This window comes from Acomys russatus, chromosome X, assembly GCF_903995435.1.
Source record: "Acomys russatus chromosome X, mAcoRus1.1, whole genome shotgun sequence".
Taxonomy (NCBI): Eukaryota; Metazoa; Chordata; class Mammalia; order Rodentia; family Muridae; genus Acomys; species Acomys russatus.
The window spans coordinates 45,040,863-45,063,344 of NC_067169.1; the positions used below are offsets into that span (position 1 = coordinate 45,040,863).

The 22,482-nt window shown below is 41.9% G+C and overlaps 1 protein-coding gene and 1 pseudogene across 1 annotated transcript in view; both read left to right on the forward strand.

Annotated features, from left to right (window-relative positions):
- Positions 1 to 1,172: 1,172 nt before the first annotated feature.
- The window catches only part of Pcyt1b (phosphate cytidylyltransferase 1B, choline), a 71,279-nt gene continuing 49,969 nt past the window's right edge, over positions 1,173 to 22,482 (forward strand). The window contains exon 1 of the mRNA XM_051142382.1: positions 1,173 to 1,430. Within this exon, the coding sequence (XP_050998339.1) occupies positions 1,314 to 1,430 (117 nt within the window). The 5' untranslated portion in view covers positions 1,173 to 1,313. The remainder of the gene's footprint in view (positions 1,431 to 22,482) is intronic.
- On the forward strand, positions 16,646 to 17,057 carry LOC127185811 (60S ribosomal protein L32-like; annotated as a pseudogene).

Below are 22,482 nucleotides of genomic sequence, written 5' to 3' on the forward strand. Positions count from 1 at the left end.
ACATTATTCAAGCACCAGCTCTATTGCTTATGAACTTTGAGACCCTAAGCAATTACTCTAAGTTGCAATTTCCTTACTTATAAAGTGAGGATAATAATAGGATCTGTTTTGGGTTCTTATGAAGAGCAAGGAAGATCTAAGTAAAGTACTTGGCACTGCACCTGTGCTTAATAAATACTAGTGACTTTATTCCTTACTAATATTAGGCATGGCATTTCACTAGAACAAACAGCTTGGCAAGTTCTTTCCTTTGAACGTGTGTCTTCAGAATGCTCCTCTTACCCTGATGCTCCAGGAGAATGTAAACACTAAGGCACATGATTTTGGTTTTTTTCCTCAGATTGCCATGAGCACTTGGATGAGAGCCTAGGAAATGGGACCTAGCACTGATAAAATATTAGAGTATAGGCCCTATACTATAGGCATGTTAGATAAGTGTACGGTACAACAGATGGCAGTAAGACTAAGGAGGAAAGATGCGCTAAGGGATGGAGAGGGCAGTCAGACCTGGGAGACAGGCTGTCAAAGACAACCTACTTCCTTCAAAGTTCCTCCTGCAGCAGCCCCAGGGACAGACTCCAGGGTTACAACAGGCCTTAGGCATCTGCCACTGTTCCTCTTTTATGCAGTCCAGAAGGTGAACACTCAGGTGCCCACAGAAAGTCAGGGGACAAGTCCTCAGAGGCCAGCTGCCAATTGCCCCAGTGATTTGGGGCTTTAAAGTGGCCCTGTCTTCAGAGTGGTTCGTAGTTAGCAAATATTCTGACTACAACTGCATCATCATTCATGCCAGGGACATGGTCCTTTACAGCTATGCTCTTTCGCGAGGCGTCTGAGACACCGCAGGAAACAGCTTTATCTTATCTAGGAAGTGCAGGGAGCCCTTACCAGGCACAGACAGGGACTTTCACCAGTGAATTAAATACAAAAAACAAAGCAGCAAGTTCAGGCCCCGTGGGTAAGGCAGGCCAGCCAATGGGCCCCGGCCGCTCCCAGGTGGAGTGGTACTATGATGACAGTAACCAACCAGCGCGCTCCATGCAAATGAGGATACTGTATCCGCACCAGACGCTCCAGTGCTGTCTGGTTGTTATAGTGATAAACTGAGGCCCTGCCTCTGGGCTTCTCCGAGAAAGAAAGGGGTGGTGTGTGTATGGGGGGGGTAACCTCTTTACTTCCCCCCAGGGAAGACAAAACGAAGGGAAGAAGGAGGGGGATGGGTAGGGAAGAGAAAAATACGTGACAAAGAAAACATTCTTTGCCTGGGAGGAGACTCCCAGAGGGTGTAGAGCTGGAGGGAGCATTCACTGGCCATGCCAGTACTTACCACTGATGCTGAGTCAGAAACAGGTATCCCAAAATCCCTTTCCAATGAGCCTCCCTCAGAAACCATGGAGGAAATAGAGCACACATGCCCACAGCCTCGACTGGTAAGTAAAGACAAAGGATGGAAATGTATGCGTGGCTATGGCACAAAAGAGTTCCTTCTGTGCCTGCAGCCAGCGATGAAAAAAACGATGCTTACAGGATTTCATGTAAATGGCAATGGAGCTGCAGCCTAATCCTTCTCAGCTGTTTATGCTTAGCTCCTATACCGGCCACAGTTCTCAGCTTACAAAGAATTATTGTATTGGCTGGGTAGGAAACGGGCTGCTCGGGATATGTTGTGTTTTTTGTGCTTTGGGAGGAGAGAGAATAACCTTTTCCCCCCTTTTAGGTGCATTGTCATCTAGAGGTTAAAAAAAAATCCTATAATGGTTTTCTTCTTCACAAACCTTGGACTGCTTCCCTGGTGAAGTTCTAAATTCTAGCTCAGGAATGATCTGGGTTTTTGTTTGTTTGTTTTGTTTTGTTTTCCTTTCTCTTTCTTTCTTCTTCATTCTATTTTAATACCTAATGCCCATATTGGAAAAAACGGAAAACTATATGAAAACAAAACTCCCTCATTCCTTTGATATTTTCAAAATAGATAAATAGTCCCTTGAGGATACATATAGAAATAAGGTGCATTTAAAATGAAGTGTGAACCTTTTGGGGAGGGTGCTGAAGGTTTTCTAGTCAGGCAATGGCAACCTGGAGATGCTACACTTATTTAGAATGGGGATGCGTGCCTTTAAGAATGAGAGTATGGGAACACCGTACTGGAGCGTCCCTCTCTCAGTTACTGCCTCTCCCATTGATCAGCTTCTCTGACACTGGTTCTGATCCCTTAAGTAAACAGGGAACTTTCTTCTCAACCACTTCAGCAGAGTGGCCCAAGGAATTAAAAACACATCAAATGGGTGGTGGGTTTCCTGTGGCTTGAAGTCCTATAGAACTTGGGGAGACTGCTCCTTGAACCCCAAATCTAAGACACACACTAGAGTTATCCTTTCTTCAGGGATTTCTCCCAAGTTAAAAGTGTTTTGATTGGCTGTGCAGTTTGACACTAGGGAGACAGTTTTTTTAAAAATATATTTTTTTGGTATAGAACTTTCTGTGAGTCCCCATATAACTTGGGTTTACAAATTTCAATGTTAACCCATTATTGAACTGTTGTTTCTTAGTAAGGGTTTGAAGGCAGGCTTGGTTCAAGTTTCTGAAATCAGGAAGCAGGGGGAGTTGTATTAGTGCAGTGTCCATGTTCTGAAGCATGTTTTTTAGGGTAGTTTAATATTAACTGCTTCTTAGCCCTTTAGCCAGTGACTGAATGGCATACCTTATGTGTCATCTGTGCACTTATGTCATGTACACTGTCCTGATGAGTTGGTTATTAAAGGATTCCTGGGAGCCACTAAAGCAATCATGGTTTAGCAATGGAAAAAAATTGACCTCTAAAGGTGTGTTACAAAATCTCCCAGAATATATATATTATTTATGTAAACGCAATCCACAAACTTGAAAACATGTTTGGACAAAGAGATAGGGCAATAGAAAGAAAGGCAGTTTCCAGCCCCAGTTTTATTTTCTTCTTTTTTTTTTCCCTTTCACCTTTTAGCTACTTTGCCCCTGGCTTGATTGGCTTGAGAGAGGTGTGTAGAGGTAACCCAAAGAAGGGAGTAAGTTCAGTCTGCTTTTTCACTTTCACTGTTGACAGCTTCTCTCAGGTGGTAACTGACAGGAACCCAAACCAGCAGTGCCTCACCTTCACCTTCCATACTTCCTTCAGAGAAACCAAGTAACTCCTTAAAGATCGCTTTGAAGGGCCACAGCTAGGCACTAAGCCCAGAACAATAGACCTGAGCAGTGCAAGCAGTGCCTGTAAAACACACTTTCCAAGTGAGATGCAGTTTCTTCCTATCTTTTTGGAGGGGGGAGGGGGTGATACAAGTACAGCAGAGGTATGAAAGCTGTGTACCGAAACTGAACTGTTGAAATCATTGTTTTTTATCTACTTTAGTTTCCAGGGGCTGCTGAAATTGGCTTTGTTTAAATACCAGCTTAAACTAAATTTTGTGAAGCAACTTTTTTTCCTTAGGAGCAAACTTTGATCACTGTAGACGTGGTTATGTTCTAAATTTTGATTTATTTATTATAGCTAACTTTTCTTTGCCTTTTACTTCAATAATGAAGGCACATGCTAACTACTTAATAAAGTGTTTTTGATGAAGAGGAGTGGTACAGGAAAATGTGAAGTTACCATTTTGTGGGGGTTTTTTGTTTGTTTGTTTGTTTGTTTGTTTCTGTTGCTCATGAAGCATTACTAATAATTTCATCATTCAAGCTGGGCATGGTGGTGCACGCCTTTAATCTCAGCACTCTGGAGGCAGAGGCAGGTGGATTGCTGTGAGTTCAAGGCTAGCCCCATCTACAAAGTAAGTCCAGGACATCCAAGGCTAGCACAGAAAGACCCTGTCTCGAAAAACCAACCCCCCCCCAATAATAATTCCATCATTCAAATGCTATAAAATCTGTGTTTCTCCATTCACCCAAGCTAATCACCCCTAATCATATGTGGGTCACCGATGATACAGCCATCAACAGGGTGTGAGTTGCATAAGTAACTCTGTAAAGTGCATGAAGGATTTGAGAGAGGCCCGCTTAGGACTGAAACCCCAATACTGAGATGCCAGCTCTGATGTGAGATCTTGAAAGGAAGACAAAAGCTGGCATTTCCTGAATAAACAAGGCTTTAAAGCAACCTATATTTTAGGTGCAAATCGATAATGCTATTGATGCTATTGAATCATACTTCAAGGTGAGATTTTTCTGAAGGGAAAAACAGTCTTCCCAGCTGTTTTATTCTACGTTGCAGAAAAAAAAAAAAAATACAGAAGGAGAGGTCGAAATAGAATAAAGTAGCACCACTGAAGAAATTATAAAAGTAATCACTGAAAATCATTTCACTTTTATGGTAGTCTCTGTTTTAGGAGTGTGACCTTATTGCCTTTATTACCATGGTATCTAGTTGGAGATGTCCCTAGAACTTTTCATTATTATGAGCTTTACTCTTGACTGGTTGTTTCTTAATGTTTCCTGCTTAAATATGATGCAAGGTGACTCAGAAGCTTGGATGTGAAGAAGGAAAACTAAATGGCCTTGAATAATATGATGTAACAACCCTCCTTGGAAACCTAACTCCTGAGGGAGCAGCATTCCTTGCAGACATGGACTGTCCTCAAATCTCCCCAGCCTTCTGCCATGCCTAGACTAATCCCCTGGGACCAGCAGGGTCTCTATAAACCCTTCCTGACAAGGACCAGCTGTCCTCAAAGCTGCCTGCTTGAGGATTTACTTAATGACCTTGGTCAAGTTCTTCTAGGAGTACATTCTGTTGTCAGAAGGAAGCTGTAATTCTAGCCTATGATAGACCCTTGCATGAAGATGGATGTGGCACCGATCAACTTAGAAGGCCTTGGAAATCAAAATGGGCTGGTTCAATATGCCACGTTAGCAGGAGTTCATTTCAGGTTTTACTTCAGAGTTGTGCAGTGCCAAGAGACTGCTGTCTTGCAGAAGGTGCATTATGTCATTTGGGATGTAGATACTCACCCATTGGTACTCAAAAAGATGACTGGTTTTCTAGTTATTGGTATATTTCCTTTATTAATATCATCATCTATGTAGCCACTTAAAGCAGCATGCATTTTAAAAGGAAGATGCTTTTAATGTGCTGTATTGGTGCAAAAGAAAAAATGAACATAAGATTCCTTGGGTATTTACAGTGACCAACTAGAATTCTGCGCAAGGTTATTTTTAGGCATCTTCCTGCTAGACCATATCCAAATGCAACATCCACACATTGATAATAGGTGTATTACATATGGAATCAGTTAATTTATTTATTGCACTCGTCTTCCAAACACCTATTTGTCTAATGCTAAACTCCTTATGGAAAAAAGCTTAAGTCAAATAAAAGATCAGTGTTTAGCTTTATTTTGGTGTTTGGAAATACAGAAATCAAAAGGGTGCATAGGTCATCATTCAGACAATTTAGGGGATTTAAAGCATCCAATGATACAGGACATTAGGAAGTAACTGAGAGAAAACTCAGTCCCTTACCAAGCAGATTCATAGGCAGCTAAAGGGTAACAAGTTCTAAATACAGCAATATACCAGGTGATGTGGGGAGAAATAAAAGATCTGACTCTACAGTCCCCCACCTTTAAAGACCATTTCAACTTAATAGAAGGCAGTAGTCTGGTATGTTAATGTGTGCCAGGATGCTGAAATCCTTTAAGAGAACCTTTTTGGTTTTTTCCGTTTTGTTTTGTTGTTTTTTTGAGACAGGGTTTCTTTGTGTAGCCTTGGCTGTCCTGGACTCCCTTTGTAGACCAGGCTGGCCTCGAAATCACAGCCTCCTGAGTACTGAGATTAAAGGCTTGCACCACGACGCCTGGCAAGAGAACGTTTTTGTAAGTGTGACTTTAATATATTGGGCTTTCTTCAAAGCCATATTTTATCCATTGAGCAGAAGTACTTCCCAGCAGGGAAGTCTCTGTTAACCCTATCCCCAAGTTAAGACAAGTCCCACCATTTGAGGGAAAGATTCTAATTTTTAAGCCTTGACTGTTTTGGGACAAGAAGAGGATCAGTCTGGAGCTAGAGAAATGACTCAGTTGGTAAACATGAAAATCTGAGTTGGATTCCTAGCACTCATATAAAAGCCAGCCATGGTGGTGGCACACACCTATAATCCCAGTCCTGAGAAGATGGAGACAGGAGGATCTTGCTGGCCAGTCGGTCTAGCTGAACTGGTGGTTTTCAGGTTCAGTAAGAAGGACTCTATCTCAAACTACAACACTGAGAGCAATTGAGGACAACTCAGGTAATGTCTGTCCTTCACACCTACACATGTGTACCCTCACACATGCATACACATACACACACACACATGCTAGGATCAGTCTATTTTTCAGGATTTCTTTAAATGGCCCTTAGGACAGTGCTATCCAAGGGAAATAGAATTGAAGCCATGTATGTAATCTAAAATTATCTAACAGCCACAGCTTAAAAAAGTGAAAACAATTATAACGGTGTATCTTATTTAATGCCACATATCAGGAATATTATGTCAACATTCCAGCCATATACAACTATTATGTGTGTGTGTGCATGCATATGCGTGTACATGCACATGCACCCATGATGTATGTGTGTACATGTTTGTGTGTGAAGGTGCATAAGATGGCACATGTGATTACAGATATGTGCTACCACATCTAGCATTCACGTTGGTTCTGGGGATCTGAACTCAGGCTATCAAGCTTGGGTGACAAGTACTCTTACCCACTAGGCCATTTTCTACTGTATTTTTTTCATACAAAGTCTAAAATCATGTATATATATTACACTTAAAATATATCTTAATTCAGAATAGAGTTTCAAGTGCTCAGTGGCCATATATGGCTTTAGAGGAAACTCAGGCATCTTTTTGCACAGTCCAATTCATGATGAGCTCTGAGTATCCACAATGATAAGTATTTTTTATAGTGTACAGTTCATGTAGGCTTGGGACTGTAGCTCAGTAGTAGGGCACCTAGGTTTAACACCTAGTACTGCCAAAAAAGAGAAAGCTTCAGCGTTCAATGCACACATACATGCACCTCCTATTTTATATTCTTGTATTTTCTATGTTAACCTACTCTCTTTCAGTTAGTAGGCTATATCAGTAATCCAGATGAGAGTTAATGAGTTTGAGGTTACGGGGTAAATGGGGGAAAGAAAACTGGACAAACTTGGGAGGTATCAAAAAGGCAAATGCGACAGGTTTGGTAATTTAGTCTGAGAATGGGGCAGGGTCAAGGAAAGCTAGTTTATTTGGGTAGTGGTGGCGCACACCTTTCATCCCAGCACTTGGGAGGCAGGGGCGGGTGGATCTCTCTGAATCTGAGGCCAGCCTGGTCTGCAAAATGAGTCTAGGATAGCCAAGGCTACCACAGAGAAACCCTGTCTTGAAAAAAACAACAACAACAAAAGGAAGGCTAGTTTTCCAGGCTCCAGTGAGTGGGTGTGGTTCCTGTAAGAAGGTACCGTGGGGGACTTCTATTTAAGATTATCTCGTTAGTAGGGCGCCTGTGGCGCAAGCCTTTAGTCCCAGCACTTGGGACACAGAGGCAGGCAGATAGATCTCTGTGAATACAAGGCCAGCCTGGTCTACACAGAGAGTCCAGGACAGCCAGGGCTCCATGTAACAGAGAAACATTGTCTCGATAGACAAAACAACAACAACAACAAGATTATCTAGTTAGTGTTTGTGGCACTCAGGAGAGACTTTTGAACTGAAGGTAGAGATTGCCGAAACAACCTGGAAGAGGTGGATGTCAAATGGATGACAGGGAAAGTCGCTCACCTTCTGGATTTAGAAGGAAGTGGATTGAAATAATTATTAGCAAAGATGCCTTGGGATAATACTAATGGTAGGTGGCTTGTTACTGTAATACCAGCACTTGGAGGCTAAGATGGTGTTCTGGCTAGATTTGTGCCAACTTGACACAAATTAAAGTCATTTGGCGAGAGGGACTCTCAGTTGAGAAATGCCTCCAAAAGATTTGCCTTGGTATAAGCTTGGTAGCATGTACCTTTAAATCCCAGCGCTTGGGAAGCAGAGGAAGGTGTATGTCCCATGAGTTTGAGACCATCCTGATCTACATTAATGAGTTACAAGGCAACCAGGCTACATAGAGAGACCTGTCTCAAAAAACAGATATAAGCCTATAGGCAATCTGTAGTGCATTTTCTTTATTGTTGATTGATATGGAAGGGCCTGGCTCACTGTGGTGATACCCCTGGGCTGGTGGTTCTGGGAACTTTAAGAAAGCAGGTTAAGCAAGCCAGTAAGCAGCACTCCTCCATAGCCTCTGCATTTGCTGCTGCCTCCAGGTTCCTTTCCTGTGTGAGTTTCTACCCTGACTTCCCTCAGGGATAGAGTGTGATGTGGAACTGGAAACTGAAATAAACCCTTTCCTCCCTAAGTTGTTTTTTGCTCATGATGTCTTATCACAGCAATAGAAACCCTAGTTAAGACAGACAAGTGTGAGGCTAACCTGGGCGTATATAACACAACTATTAAAAAAACAGCAACAAAACCCCTCATGTAATACAAAGACAATCTTACCAAAACCAGTTATTAGTCACCCCGAAACAATCCTGTGACAAGGCTAACTCTAGGAATCTGTCTTAGTCAGAGTCACTATTGCTGTGATGAAACACCATGGCCACAAGCAACTTGGGGAGGAAAGGACTTATTTGGCTTACATATCCCAACTCAAAGCCTGTTACAGGAAGCCAAGGCAGGAGCCCGGAGGCAGGAGCTGATGGCAAGGCCATGGAGGAGTGCTGCATATTAGTTTGCTTTCCTTGGCTTGCTCAACTTGCTTTCTTAAAGAACCCAGGACCACTAGTTAAAGCAGTCCCAATCTACAACGAGATGAACCCTCCCCAATCAATCACTAATTAAGAAAATGAACTGGGCCTCCCCACGACAATCATCAATCAAGAAGATACTGCACAGACTTGCCACATGGCCCAATCTTTGGAAAGCATTTTCTCAATTAAGGTTCCCTCTTCTCAGATGACTCTTGCTTGTGTAGAGCTGACATAAAACTAACCAGCACAGACTCAATGTACACTAAAGCATCTTACTGTCTTCCTGGGGGTGGGGGGGGGGCGAAGAACAGAAGAGCTCTTATGAAATCTATTAGACTATTCCTAATTCTTACCTGTCTACACATGAAATTAGGCTAAATTAATCAACGTTTATCCTCAAATCTTTCCAGGACAGAATCCCAAGGAAGACACTCAAAGAGCCAAGAAAGGATGGATTGTGGACAGGGAAAAGAAATGTAGTTCTCAAATGACTGAGAGATCAGGGTACCAAGGAGAGGGTGAGCTCCCAGAGGGAACATCCAGAGTCAGCAGAAAGATCAAATGAGGTGAGAAGACAGAAGGAAAAGTTTCTGATTGGATTTGGCAGATAGTCAGTGGTTATGTTTTGGTAAAGCTGTGTGAGCTTCGGTTCAATGAAGTTATAAGAAGGAAGAGAGAAAGCTGAAGCTCCCTCTTATCTGATAGCTTCTAACACTGTCTGTAAAGGGGGAGGGAAAGCAGTAGTGGCTTGATTCTGGCAGGTGCAGAAGGATGCTGGGATGTTGGGTCCTGTCACAGAATGTTTTTCAGAGGTTGTCAGACTGGGAATAAGAAGAGGTAGAAACGGCTGGACAGAGAGAGAGAGTTCACGTGGTAAAATACCACGCAAGCAAGAAGAGCTGTGTTTCATCCAGACTAGGCATAGAGGCACAAGCCTGTGATCCCAGCTCTGTGGAGTGAGAAGAGACTCTCTGGGGCTTGCTGTCCTGCCAATCTAGCCAAATCAACAGACTCTAGGCTCAGAGAGAGACTCTGTCTCAAAAAACAAAAACAAAGTAGAGAATGATTAAGTTGGACACCTGAAATCAACCTTTGACCTCTACACATATACACGCACGCGTGTGCGCGCGCGCACACACACACACATACACACACTCACACAGAGAAAGAGACAGAGGCAGAGGCAGAGAAAGACAGAGACAGAGACAAAGAATCAGAGACAGACGGAGAGGATATGCTGGTTCTTGATAAGGCAGATTGACAAGAACAAACAAACCGGGTCCTTTGTGGCCTCTGGATCATTGCATCAGCTGCCACCAAGATGAACCTAGAGGGAACTGGACAGGCCCCACAGTGAAAGGGCTTCGGGTCTGGTGAAGCTGAATTCACTGAGCCCTGCTGTGTTATTCAGTCACAGTTTTGTCCTGAAATCATTGTGTGGATTTAAGCAAATCATGTTCCTTCTATATTTCAATTCTACCACCCAAAATGAGGAAAACAGGTGACTGTTTGCCATGGAGTATGATCCACTGCAGTATGTGTCTGTTCAACCTGCTGCTGCTCCAGTCAAAAGTCAGGGCTCTGCCACTCCTTGCTTCTGTTTCATTTGATCCATTTGGGGACAAGACAGGTTGAATGATGTTGTGGTAAGACATACTGGCTAAATATGCGTAAGAAATGTTCACAGAGTACTTTGAAATTTTCCATTAATGTTGTATAAACCCCTTCTTCTGACTTCTGGTTTGTTTTTTGTTTTTGTCTCAGATGCCTCCTCAAAGGATTGAATGTATTCCAAATTGTATCTGTTATATTTTATTCATTGTTTAAAGAAAGCTATGTTGAATCTTTTCCTCATGTGAACAATAGCCTCCTAATTTACCTGTTTCATAATACTGATGTTTGAAACATTGGCTTTCTTCAAGGCATGGTAGTATCGAGTTGAATTAGAGGAGTTTTCTTAACAGATGGTGTCCATCTATGCTCAATGCTTGGGCTTAAAATCTAGGAAAGAGAAAAGCAACAGTCTGGAAGCTCCTGTGTCTGTAGCTAGTGCCTGAGCAAAGCTTCTCAGTGACTCTTAGGAAAATAAACATAGAAAAAGAATTATTCCATCTGATCACAGGGGGCAGAATGAAAAGGAGAAAGGAAGGAAAGTAGGAATGAAGTAAGTCATTGCAAGCCAGGCCTATTTTCTTCCAATAATCTCCCAGGTAACAGCCTCTACCTTGCTAGGGTCTGATTACCCGTTGCTGGCCTCAGACCATAGTATTATTGTTTTAACAGTCCTACCTTCCTCTTTATCCCAGCATGAACTGGGCTGTAAGGGAGGCTGGAGAAGCTGACCCTGCTTGGGGGAAGACAGTTTAGCACTCAATGATCTTGAAGGCGGACTTGAAAACACAGTGATTAGAAACTAAAGCAGTGAGCCCTGGTAGTGTAAGCCTATGTAATAATGTGCAGGGCCACACAGGGCTAGCCTATTGAGCAGGATTCATTTTCATATAACTCCTCCCTCCAGCCAAAGCCTTTGACTTGGGGTTTTTGTTTTCCACTCCATAATTCACACATGCTGAACCTGACATCAGTGTAAAAGGACGCTGAGGGTTATTTAAATGGGCATTTAAGAAAAATAACAACAGCAATAATAGGTTAATAGCAACATTGTGACTGATGTGTAGAGCTTATTGCCAAGCGAATGATGTTGAAAGCCCATTCCTAGGACACACAGGTTTCTATGCTTCATCTCTAGTATGCCGAATGCCTAATAGAGACTGCAGGCACAGTCACATAATAACAAATTGTATTGTAGCTCCAAATTGTTTAGTTACAAGGTAATTGTTCTATACTGGTTCCAGGCTGGAGGTCTTACTCATTTTTCTCTGTAGGTGATGGAGAAATGGTACAGCCATTCATGGTCACACTGTACTGGGCACTGTGTTGAATGTTCTATATGTGTTAAACACATACAAACAGGCCACAGACTCATTCCTCACATTATAAGAAAATCAAGAAAAAAACCCCAAACATTAGATACTAACCAATTAAACAGAGATTTCAAATTAGATCAGTCTGACTTCTAAACCATATACGTTTTCAACCCAGTGAGCCATGAGTTACCTGCTCAAGCCCCAGAGGATTCAGAAGCAATATGTGTGTGACTGCGCATTGAGAAATGCTGTCTTTAGCCCTCCCGTGTCATAATTTTAAACTTTAGGACTGGGAAACAAAGCTGATATCTAGGTCTTTTGTGGTAAAATTAGAAATTCAAAATAAGTACTATTTTTCCTACTGCTGGGGATTGAACTCTGGGCTTTTCGTGTTAGGCATGTAGTCTACAACTGAACCACATCCTAGTCTCAAAGGAAAGACTTTTGACCCAGTAATTCTTCTCCAAAGAAACTTATACAGATGGCCACACCCAAACAACACTATAGTATGTTTTACCTAAATGCTCAGTAAACGAGGACTGGGTAAATAAGTTGTAGTATATCTATATGGCAATGAGAATAAAGAACAGACAACCAGCCACAAGAATGTAGCTAAACCTCCCAATTCAGATATGAAATGATGTGTACTGCATAGTTTCCTTTCCACAAAATACAAAGTAAGATAGGCAGAGCTCTCCAATGACACAAGAAGCTAGGGAGATGGAGGGGTGTGGGATGCATGACAAAAGGGTAGTGACTTGATCAGGATGCTGTGCACAGCCAGGGTTTAGAGGGAAAGACAAAAAAGCTGTTGTTAGCCAGGCAGTGGTGCCTTTATTCCCAGCACTCTGGGGAGGCAGAGGCAGGTGGATCTCTCTGAGTTCGAGGCCAGCTTGGTCTACAAAGTTAGTCCAGGACAGCCAAGGCTACACAGAGAAACCCTGTCTGGAAAAAAAAAGAGCTGCTGTTAAGGCTACCCAATCCTCCCCATCCGCCTATTGCTACATAAATTCTGGTTAAATTAGTCTTCTTCACCCCACACTCTCCCAGGATAGGACCCTGGGAGCAGTATTTTGAGGCCTAATAGAGGAAGATCCCATAAAGAAGGCAGAATATTTCTCATATAGATGGGAAAGTTGAAGTGCAAAGACAACACTGTCACCTCATTGATAAATGCATCATTTTCCCATCGATAATAAATCAGTTTTGGTTAAAGAAGTCACATATTTTTTCAGAGTATACCTTTGGAGCACATTTGTCCATTGCTCCGAAAAACCCAATCATTATCAAAAGACAATTATGTACATACTTCAAGCTGAGACATGTTAGAAATAGCTGTACTCAATCTGACTGCATAGCAAGCCTCCCACACTACATAATTTGTTCTAATGCTTGTTTCTTCCAATCCTCAGCAATGTTTCTATATGTCTTCTAAACATATTTTCTGACAAAAGAATACATTTTTAGTTTGACATTGTTTTATTTCTCCTACATGTTAGAGTTACTCATTTTACTGTGTCAGGAAGAACAGAGTTGGTTCTCTCTCTCTCTCTCTTTCTCTCTCTCTCTCTCTCTCTCTCTCTCTCTCTCTCTCTCTCTCTCTCTCTCTCAAACTACAAGAAACTGAAAAAAATACTTCTAAATATTTATCATTACACATGACAATATTTTTTACAGTGCTGGGTTGAGTATTCCATGATTCAAAACATGAAACTTAAAAACATGACTTGTTTTATTTTTTGTTTTTGGATTTTTGAGACAGGGTTTCCCTGTGTAGCCTTGGCTGTCCTGGACTTGCTTTGTAGACCAGGCTGGCCTCAAACTCACAGCAATCTGCCTGCCTCTGCCTCCTGAGTGCTGGAATTAAATGTGTACACCATCCATGCCCAGCAAAAACATGTCTTCATGTTCTGAATGCTTCATTTTAGAGAACCATGATAGTTCCAGTAGCTTTATACTGCCTCCGTTAGCTGATATCTTGAGGTATGATATACCCTCAAACTGGAACATCTTGGCATTTCTCACAGTCCTCTGTATAATAACTTTTATTTCAGCTGTCTTCTTGTGAGATGAGGTTAAGTCATCATTGGTTGTGCCTCATCATGTGGCTGATGCAGAATGGGTAATAGACGTGTCAGCTCTTCTTCCCTTTCCTTCTCTTCCTCTTCTGTAGAGCATTGTTTGTTGTTGGTTTATCTCATTTTGTTTGTTTGTGAGCTTTGGGGGGAAGTTTGAGACAGGGTTTCTCTGTGTAGCTGTGGCTATCCTGGATTTGATTTGTGGACCAGGCTGTCTTTGAACTCACAGAGATCAGCTTGCCTGTGCTTCCCAAGTGCTGGGATTATAGGCATGCGCCAGCATGCCCAATGGTTCATTTTTCTTTTTAAAGACAGGGTCTACTCTGTGAGTTTGAGACCACTCTGGTCTACAAAACAAGTCCAGGACAGGCAAGGCTACACAGAGAAACCCTGTCTAAATAAACAAAACAAAACAGACAGGGCCTACTATATTCCAGACTGACCTCCAACTCGCTACACAGCCAAGGATGACCTTGAATTTCTGATCCTCTTTCCTGTGCCTTCCCAGTCCTGTGATTTTCGGCATGTGACATGGAGTCTGGTTTTGTGTGATGCTGGGAATCAAACTCATGGCTTTGTATAAGTTAGAGAAGCACTCCGCCAACTGAGCTGCATCCCCAACCCCAGCTCTGCCATTTTCTTGGTGTTTACCCGTGCTGCTATTATTCTTGTTTCCCTATTTTTAAATTATTAAAATTTATTATAATTTAGTCACATTACATCCCATCTTTCTTATCTTCCCATTCCTACCCTCCCTCCCTCCTTCCCCTAGACCTCTGATGGAGGGGGGCTCCCCCACCTTCTGACCACAGCTATCAGGTCTCATCAGGATAGCCTGCCTCCCCTTCCTCTGTGTACCCTCTAGGCCGCCTGCCCCGCTAAGGGGCAGCCATCAAAATCACTGTGCACCAGAGTTCGAGTCAGAGGCAGTCCCCATTCTCCTCACCACCATGGAGCATGAGCTGTCCACTGGCTACATCTGAACAGATGGTCTAGGTTCTCTGTATGCATTGTCCTTGGTTGGTGCATCAGTTTGTGCAGGGCCCTCTGGGTCCAGATCCGCTGGCCTTGGTGGTCTCTTTATAGGGTTCTTGAATCCTCTGGTTCCTTCTATGCCCCAACTCTTCCATGCAACTCTCAGTGCTTCATCCAGAGTTCTTTGTTTCCCTACTTTGTTGCAAGAAATGTTTTTTTTGAAAGACTCCTCATTATTATTTTTTTATTTATGTGTACGTGTATATGTAGAGGTATGTGCACATGAGTGTGGATGCCTTCAGAGGTCAGAGGTATGGGTGTCCTCCTGGAGCTGGAGATATATGGACAGTTTTGAGCTGCCTGGTTGTGGGTTCCAGAGAAAATTCAGGTCCTCTGCAAGAGCAGTATGGGTTTTTAACCACTAACCCATTTCTCCAGCCCTTTATTGCAGGAAATGTTTTAAGCCACTAACTGATCTGTTTAGTTAAAATTAGATAATATAGTCTACAAAGGCTAGTTCAAAGCCTGGGTCAGGCCACCCCATTTGTACTCTACCTTTAGGATGTCATTATATACTTTACCATGACAGAGCTGGAGTGCCAGCGTAAATCCATATGTTAGAATTAGATATTAGTGATGCTGCCTTTCTTGATTACTGACATGAAAAGTAAGTATAAATAGAAGTGCAAGAGGCACTGTCCGCTGCACTGTCTTCTACTTTGCACATAAGGAACCAGTCAGTGGTCTTCACATTCCAGATCTTGCCCTTGAGTGCCGTGGTAATGGGAGCGAGCTGCATTTGCAGACTGTGTGTTTTCGTTCCTTATAGAAATGCTCTTTTTAGCTGCCTTTTCTTTGGCTCTGGGACTCTGCCTTGCATGGAGAACGCTATGAAGGCAAACCTTCCAAACAAAGCTGTCTTCATCTTTTGTTCTGTTTTGTTTTGTTTTGATTTTTGAGATAGGGTCTCTCTGTGTAGCCCTGGCTGTCCTGGACTCACTTTGTAGACCAGGCTGGCCTCGAACTCACAGAGATCAGCCTGCCTCTGCCTCTCGAGTGCTGGGAATAAAGGTGTGCGCCACTGCCGCCCAGCACCCACCTTTTTCTTAAACATAAGAACAATGCTACCTTTCTGCTCCTTGTTGCTTGGACCGCTGAGAGTTAACGCCCTTTCTGTAGTCCACGTTCTCTAAAGTGCTGATGAACACAGCATGCACTCCTGCACTCCGTGTGCTCACTGCACTCTGATCTTATCTTCTGGTGTTTAGAGATAGAACCCGCAGGCTTGCACTTGCTGGGTAAGCATTCCATCACCGAGCTTCACCCTGATCCCTTCCCCAGGGGCTACTCAAAAACTCACCTGTTTCCTTCCTCTCACAAATAAAGCAAGTTTCAAATGGCCACTTTTTACTTTTTAAATGCCACTTTAAGATTTTGGGAGAAGGTAGTGAGGTAGGAATACAATATATGGCTGATGTGGGTCATAAGCTCTTTAAAGTTCAACCACCTAAGAAAACACAACTTAGTGTAAGAAATTTCTCACCTCCAGGTAAAGATTCTTTTTTTCTTTCTGGTTTTTAAAAACAATGTTTCTCTGTGTAGTCTCGCATGTCCTGGACTTGCTTTGTAGACCAGGCTGGTCTCGAACTCACAGCGATCCACCTGCCTCTGCCTCCTGAGTGCTCCGATTACAGGCGTGTGCCACTGCGCCCGGCTCAGGTGAAGATTCTTACTACCAGTGCCTATTAATGCCACGAAGCTAAGATCTGTTAACTGTAAGCTGCACTTCTGTCGCAGAGGAGGCACTGATTATAAGATAAGGTTTAGCTTCTTCCTCGGCTCTACCTACTAGGTGGCTGCCATCTCTTTTGCAGCATCATGGCTGCCCTCTCGCCTCTGGTGAAGCCCAAGATCATCAAAAAGAGGACCAAGAAGTTCATCAGGCACCAACCAGTCAGACCGATATGTCAAAATTAAGCGAAACTGGCGGAAACCCAGAAGTATCGACAACAGGGTGTGGAGAAGATTCAAGGGCCAGATTCTGATGCCCAGCATTGGTTATGGGAGCAGCAAGAAGACCAAGCACATGCTGCCTAGCGGCTTTCGGAAGGTTCTGGTCCACAATGCCAAGGAGCTGGAAGTGCTGCTGATGTGCAACAAATCCTACTGTGCTGAGATTGCTCACAATGTTTCCTCCAAGAACTGAAAAACCATCGTAGAAAGAGCAGCACAGCTGGCCGTCAGAGTCACCAATCCCAACGCCAGGCTGCGCAACGAAGAAAATGAGTGAATGGCTTGAGTGCGTGTTTTATTTGTGTTTAAATAAAACCACAAAAACTGCCATCTTGAAAAAAAAAAAAAAGACAAAATTTACTGAGAGGCACACCCTAATCTTGAAACCATTAAATTTTGAGGGGAGGAAACCAATATTTCCTAATCAGTGAAATGTAATTTCAGGTTCAGTTCTGGGACTCTTCACACTATTTAAAAATCACCATTGTGTGTTCCAAAGCAACATGAGAGGGACTTGTAGTTTATAGGTGGTCAGTGTTTTAAGACAGCCCACATACCAGGGCAGAATACACTTTCCCACCCCTGATCTCTAAAGGAGCACTAATTACTAGTCTGATTTACATGCAGATGCTTAGACAATTTTGTTTGTTTTGTTTTTTTGAGACAGAGTTTCTCTTTGTAATTCTGGCTGTTCTGGAACTTGCTCTGTAGACCAGGTTGACCTCAAACTCACAGAGATCCATCTGTCTGTCCAGAGTGCTGGGATTAAAGGTGTGTGCTACTGCCACCCAACTGTTTTTTTAATTTGTGTTTTTTGCTTTCTTTTGTTTTTGAGATGAGGTCTTACTCTGTATCCTCGGCTGTCCTGGAACTCTCTATGTAGCGCAAGCTGGTGCAGACTCACAGATCTATACCTGCCTTTGCCTCTCAAAAGTGTTGTGGATTAAAGTCATGCATCATGACATATACCGGCCTAATTTTTATGTTTTAAAAAAGTAAACTATCAGACCCATCTCCATTAGCTATTCCCTCTTCTCCAATCTCTCCTCTACCTCTTTAGCATGTTTCCTTCTCAACTTCATGTGCTTTTCTATCTTTAAGTCCCGAGTCCACTTAGTGCTGCCTGTTTGGACATGAGTGTAGGAGCATTTATTGGAGCATGGGCATCCTCTGAGGTGCTTCATCCCCTAAGAAAATGAACTCCCCTTATCCTGGCAACTATACACTGCCAATAGTTCGTCAGGTAGTGGTGGGACGTTGTGATCCCTCCCTGATCCAGTTCATGCTTGGGCTTTATCTGGCTTGATTTTTGTGCAGCTCTTGTACGTGAATGCACAGTCACTGCCAGTTTATAACTACAACCGCCCTCTCACGTCCAGATGACTGCAATGAAATAATTGTGTGTGGGTTTTTTTTTTCCTTTCCCTTAATGGAGTTCTTACAAGGCGAATCTAAATAAAGTTGCAAATGCGTTTTTAAAAGATATTTCAGGTAACTTTTTAACTGTGCTATATTGTTTTCCTTTTAAACAGCTTCAACCTACTTATTCCCAACAATAGAAAAGTGGGTAAAGGACAGAGTATTCTCAGAAGAAAATACAAATGGCTAATAAACATTTGAAAAGCGGTCGATCTTTCTTGTAATCAAAATAATGCAAATTGAAACAGCATGATGCCATTTTTGGTCTATAAAATTGACAAAGATAATACTTAATGCCAGAGACAATGGCAACAAGATAGGCACTTTTCATACATTGTAATGTGAGTGTAAATGATTCTGCTTTTGTGGATGGTAATTTACCTATATATGTTAAAACATTCTTCAAATGTTTATCCTTAAAATGTTTATACCTCGATCTAAGTAATTTAGCTCCTAGGCATCTATTCAAAAAAAGTAATAAGAGATTCAGAATTATGTTTAGAATGTTACTTTTATTAAAAAAATATTTTAAAATTAACATTTAACAATAGGGAACTATTTATGATTTTTCTTTTTTAAAGATTTATTTTATTTTCAATTATGTGTATATGCACATATTTATGTATGGGTGTGCGGGTGCCTACAGAATTTAGAAGATGGTATCAAATTTGCTGCAGCTAGAGCTATAGGCTGTTGTGAGCTGCTTGATAAGGGTGCTGGGAGAGCTGGACTCTGCAAGAGCAGATATGAATTTTTAAACACTGAGCTACCTTTCTGGCTCTATTTATCATTCTCTTAGTCAGTGTAATATTTTATTGTCTTCCAAATTAATGAGGTTAAATGATATAAGATAGTCATGATGTGTTGGGTGAAAAGGGGGCTTATGCAGTAATCTCTGAAAGTTGTTAGTATGTATACATGGCATATCAGAAAGGCTGAAACTAAACTTAAAAAGTATTATCAACCATTGACTCTGGAAAACAGAACTATTGGAGACTTGGTTTCTTCTCTTAACCTTCCCTAGTTTTTTGAAATATATACTATGATGATAAGAGACATTCATAGCACACTGTCAATATGTGTATTTCCTTCCTGGGTTTAATACCTATTTCTGTCCTTATCAACAATCACTTTCTCCAGTTACCATCCAACTAGTGTTTATTAAGGACCTACTCTGTCAGGTACAGCCTTGGGGAATGGAGCTATAGCAACAAAGATGGCAGACCAAGTCCTTGCTTTCTTGGAGTTTTCATCATGGTGGAGAAAGACTGTCTACAAATGTAGTGTCTCTTCATTTGACAACTTGGACCTCTCTTCTATCTGCCTTCATGCTTTTACATGTTATACCAGGAATTTCTTCCAATTGTTTTCTTTGTTTGTTTGTTTGTTTGTTTTTCTGAGACAGTGTCTCTCTGTTCTCTGTGTAGCCTTGGCTGTCCTGGACTCACTTTGTAGACCAGGCTGGCCTTGAACTCACAGTTATTTGCCTGCCTCTGCCTCTGCCGGGATTAAAGGCCTGCGCCACCACACCCAGCTCTTCCAATTGTTTTAAGTTGCTTATTGTCTATTGCTATTGCTATTGCTATTGCTATTGTCTATTGTCTATTGCTATTGTCATTGTCTAGACTCCTATTGTCAGCTCAGTCCTCTCTCCCAAATTTCAGATTTGTAAATACAGGCATTCCCTGCTTGGAGATCTAACAGGAATGTCAAAGTGAGGGACTGAGAACAGAAGCCAAATCTTTCCATCCTTCCTACCTGACTTCCTCTTCTAGTGCTGTTCTCCTCCAGAGAATGGTAACCCCGGTGTTCCAGTTCTTCTGCCCAGTTAGTCTGGAACTATCCTAGCTCTTCATTCTCTCATACTTTCTATCCAATTTATTCCAACTTTTACTTATGTAAACTCTAAGTAAAATCTGATGTCTCATTACCTCTACTGCGGTGTTTTGCGGTGTTTTGTTTTTGTTTTCTATCTTAGATCTTTTAACAGTTTGTTTTCAACATATCTGTTAAGGTCCTGTTAAAGGCAGGTGTAGTGGTGCATGCCTGTAATCCCAACATAGGAAAGACTAAGGAAAGAGAATCAAGAGCTCAGACCACCACCAGATAGTGAGTTCAAAGCCAGCCTGGACTATATAACATTTTGTTTCAAAAAGAGAACAAAAACCAGAGAGTAGATTCACTTGGAAAAAGGGCTTGCAGTAAGCATGAGAAGCTGAGGTTTGAATCCAGCATCTGTGTTTTTAAAAAGCCGTATGTACACACACACACACACACACACACACACACACACACACACACACTCACTCACTCACCACATACTTAAACAAAAAGGTCAGATAATTCTTGCCTGCTTTATTCTTCTTTTCTCCTCCTTTTCTACTGGGAATTGAATCTAAGCTCTCCCCCATTCTAGGCAGACACTACCATTGAGGTATGTCTGAAGCCTCTTTTTACTTTTATTTAGAGACAGGGTTGCACTCAATGGCCCAGGCTAGCCTTGAACTCTGTAGCCTAGGCAGGTCTTGAACTTCAGCCTTCTGAGTAGCTGAGATTACAGACCTGCCAATTGTCTTTCTATCACATTTATTCTTGAGCTCCCTATTACCTTTCCTCACCTTATTTATTTATTTATTTATTTTACATAGCATGCAATTACTGCTTAACACACTACAGTTTACATTCTTTTTGTTATTTGTCATTAATTTTCAGGGTTGAGGACAGGGCTTTTTTTTTTTTTTTTTTTTTTTTTTTTTTTTTTTTTTTTGTCTGTTATAGCCTCTGATATGACCTCAAAATCTTACTGAGTTCCAAAACTTCCTTATACATAGGAATTATATCAGCTATTTTACAGATAATAGCTGAATAGCTTTTCTTTTCCATAAAACCTGCCCTCAATATTCAGGACAACCAAGTCTTGATTAAATTTTCTGCAACTCTGAAATCATAGAACAAGAAATAGTTCTTTAAATTTACTTTTCCATTATGCAAATTACACAAGTGTGTTCTCATTATAAGAACAAAGTAAAATAACTCATATATCTTCTCTCCAAAGAGGTAATTAAGTGTCTGATGTTTATTCTTCTAGAGTAAGTAGACTTTCTATGACGGCAGGAATGTTCTCTATCTGTGCTGCCCAGTAGACCTATTGGCCATATGTGGTTGCTGAATACTTCAAATGTGGCTAGCATGAGTGAGATTCTGTTTTATATTTTGTTTCACTTTAAGTATTAAATTAGTTTAAATAGCCACGTGTAGCCGGGTGTGGTGGCGCATGCATTTAATACCAGTACTCGGGAGGCAGAGGCAAGTGGATTGCTGTGAGTTTGAGGCCAGCCTGATCTACACTGAGAGTCCAAGCCAGCCAAGGCTAACACAGAGAGACCCTGTCTCGAAAAACAAACAAAATAGACACATGTGAACCAGATGTGGTGGTGCACACCTTTAATACCAGCACTTGGGAGGCAGAGGCATGTGGATCGCTGAGTTTGAGGCCAGCCTGGTCTGCAAAGTGAGTTCAGGATAGCCAGGACTACACAGAGAAACCTTGGCTTTCCTGGACTAGCTTTGTAGACCAGGCTGACCTCGAACTCACAGTGATTTGCCTGCCTCTGCCTCCCTTGTGCTGGGATTAAAGGCGTGCACCACCACGCCCAGCGTGAAAATGGATACTTCTTGATGTTGACTATGTTCCATGGAATTCTGCTGGTAAGACTTCCATACCAGCTGTATGGTGTGAGATTCTGCATAATCAATGGCACGATTCAAGATTCTAGTGACTTGTGTCAGACCTATCATCAACTGTTAGTTTTTTTTTTCTATCTTCAAAAAGACAAAAATGTTATGATCGTAAATGAAATCTGGACTTAAAATTATGTTCAGGCACTAGAAAGAATTTTTGAGGGGTTGGGTTTTCGAGACAAGGTTTTTCTGTGTAGGCTTGGCTGTCCTGGAACTCACTCTGTAGATCATGCTGACCTTGAACTCACAGAAATCCGCCTGCCTCTGCCTCCCAAGTGCTGGGATTAAAGGTGTGCACCACCAACTGCCTGACAGAGAAATAGAATTTTTTATGATGCCTTTCTTAAATTCATGATTTGTGGTTCTCAATCTGATCAGTCTAGTTGTTGTCAGTTAGTGATGCACAGTGCATAAGTACAGGTGCTATGTGTCATTGTTTTGCACTCAAGTAATAAATGTGTCATACATTTTATGTAGTCCCTAATAGCTCTCTGTTTGCACATGCATGCATTTGTATGTGTGTGTGTGTGTGTGTGTGTGTG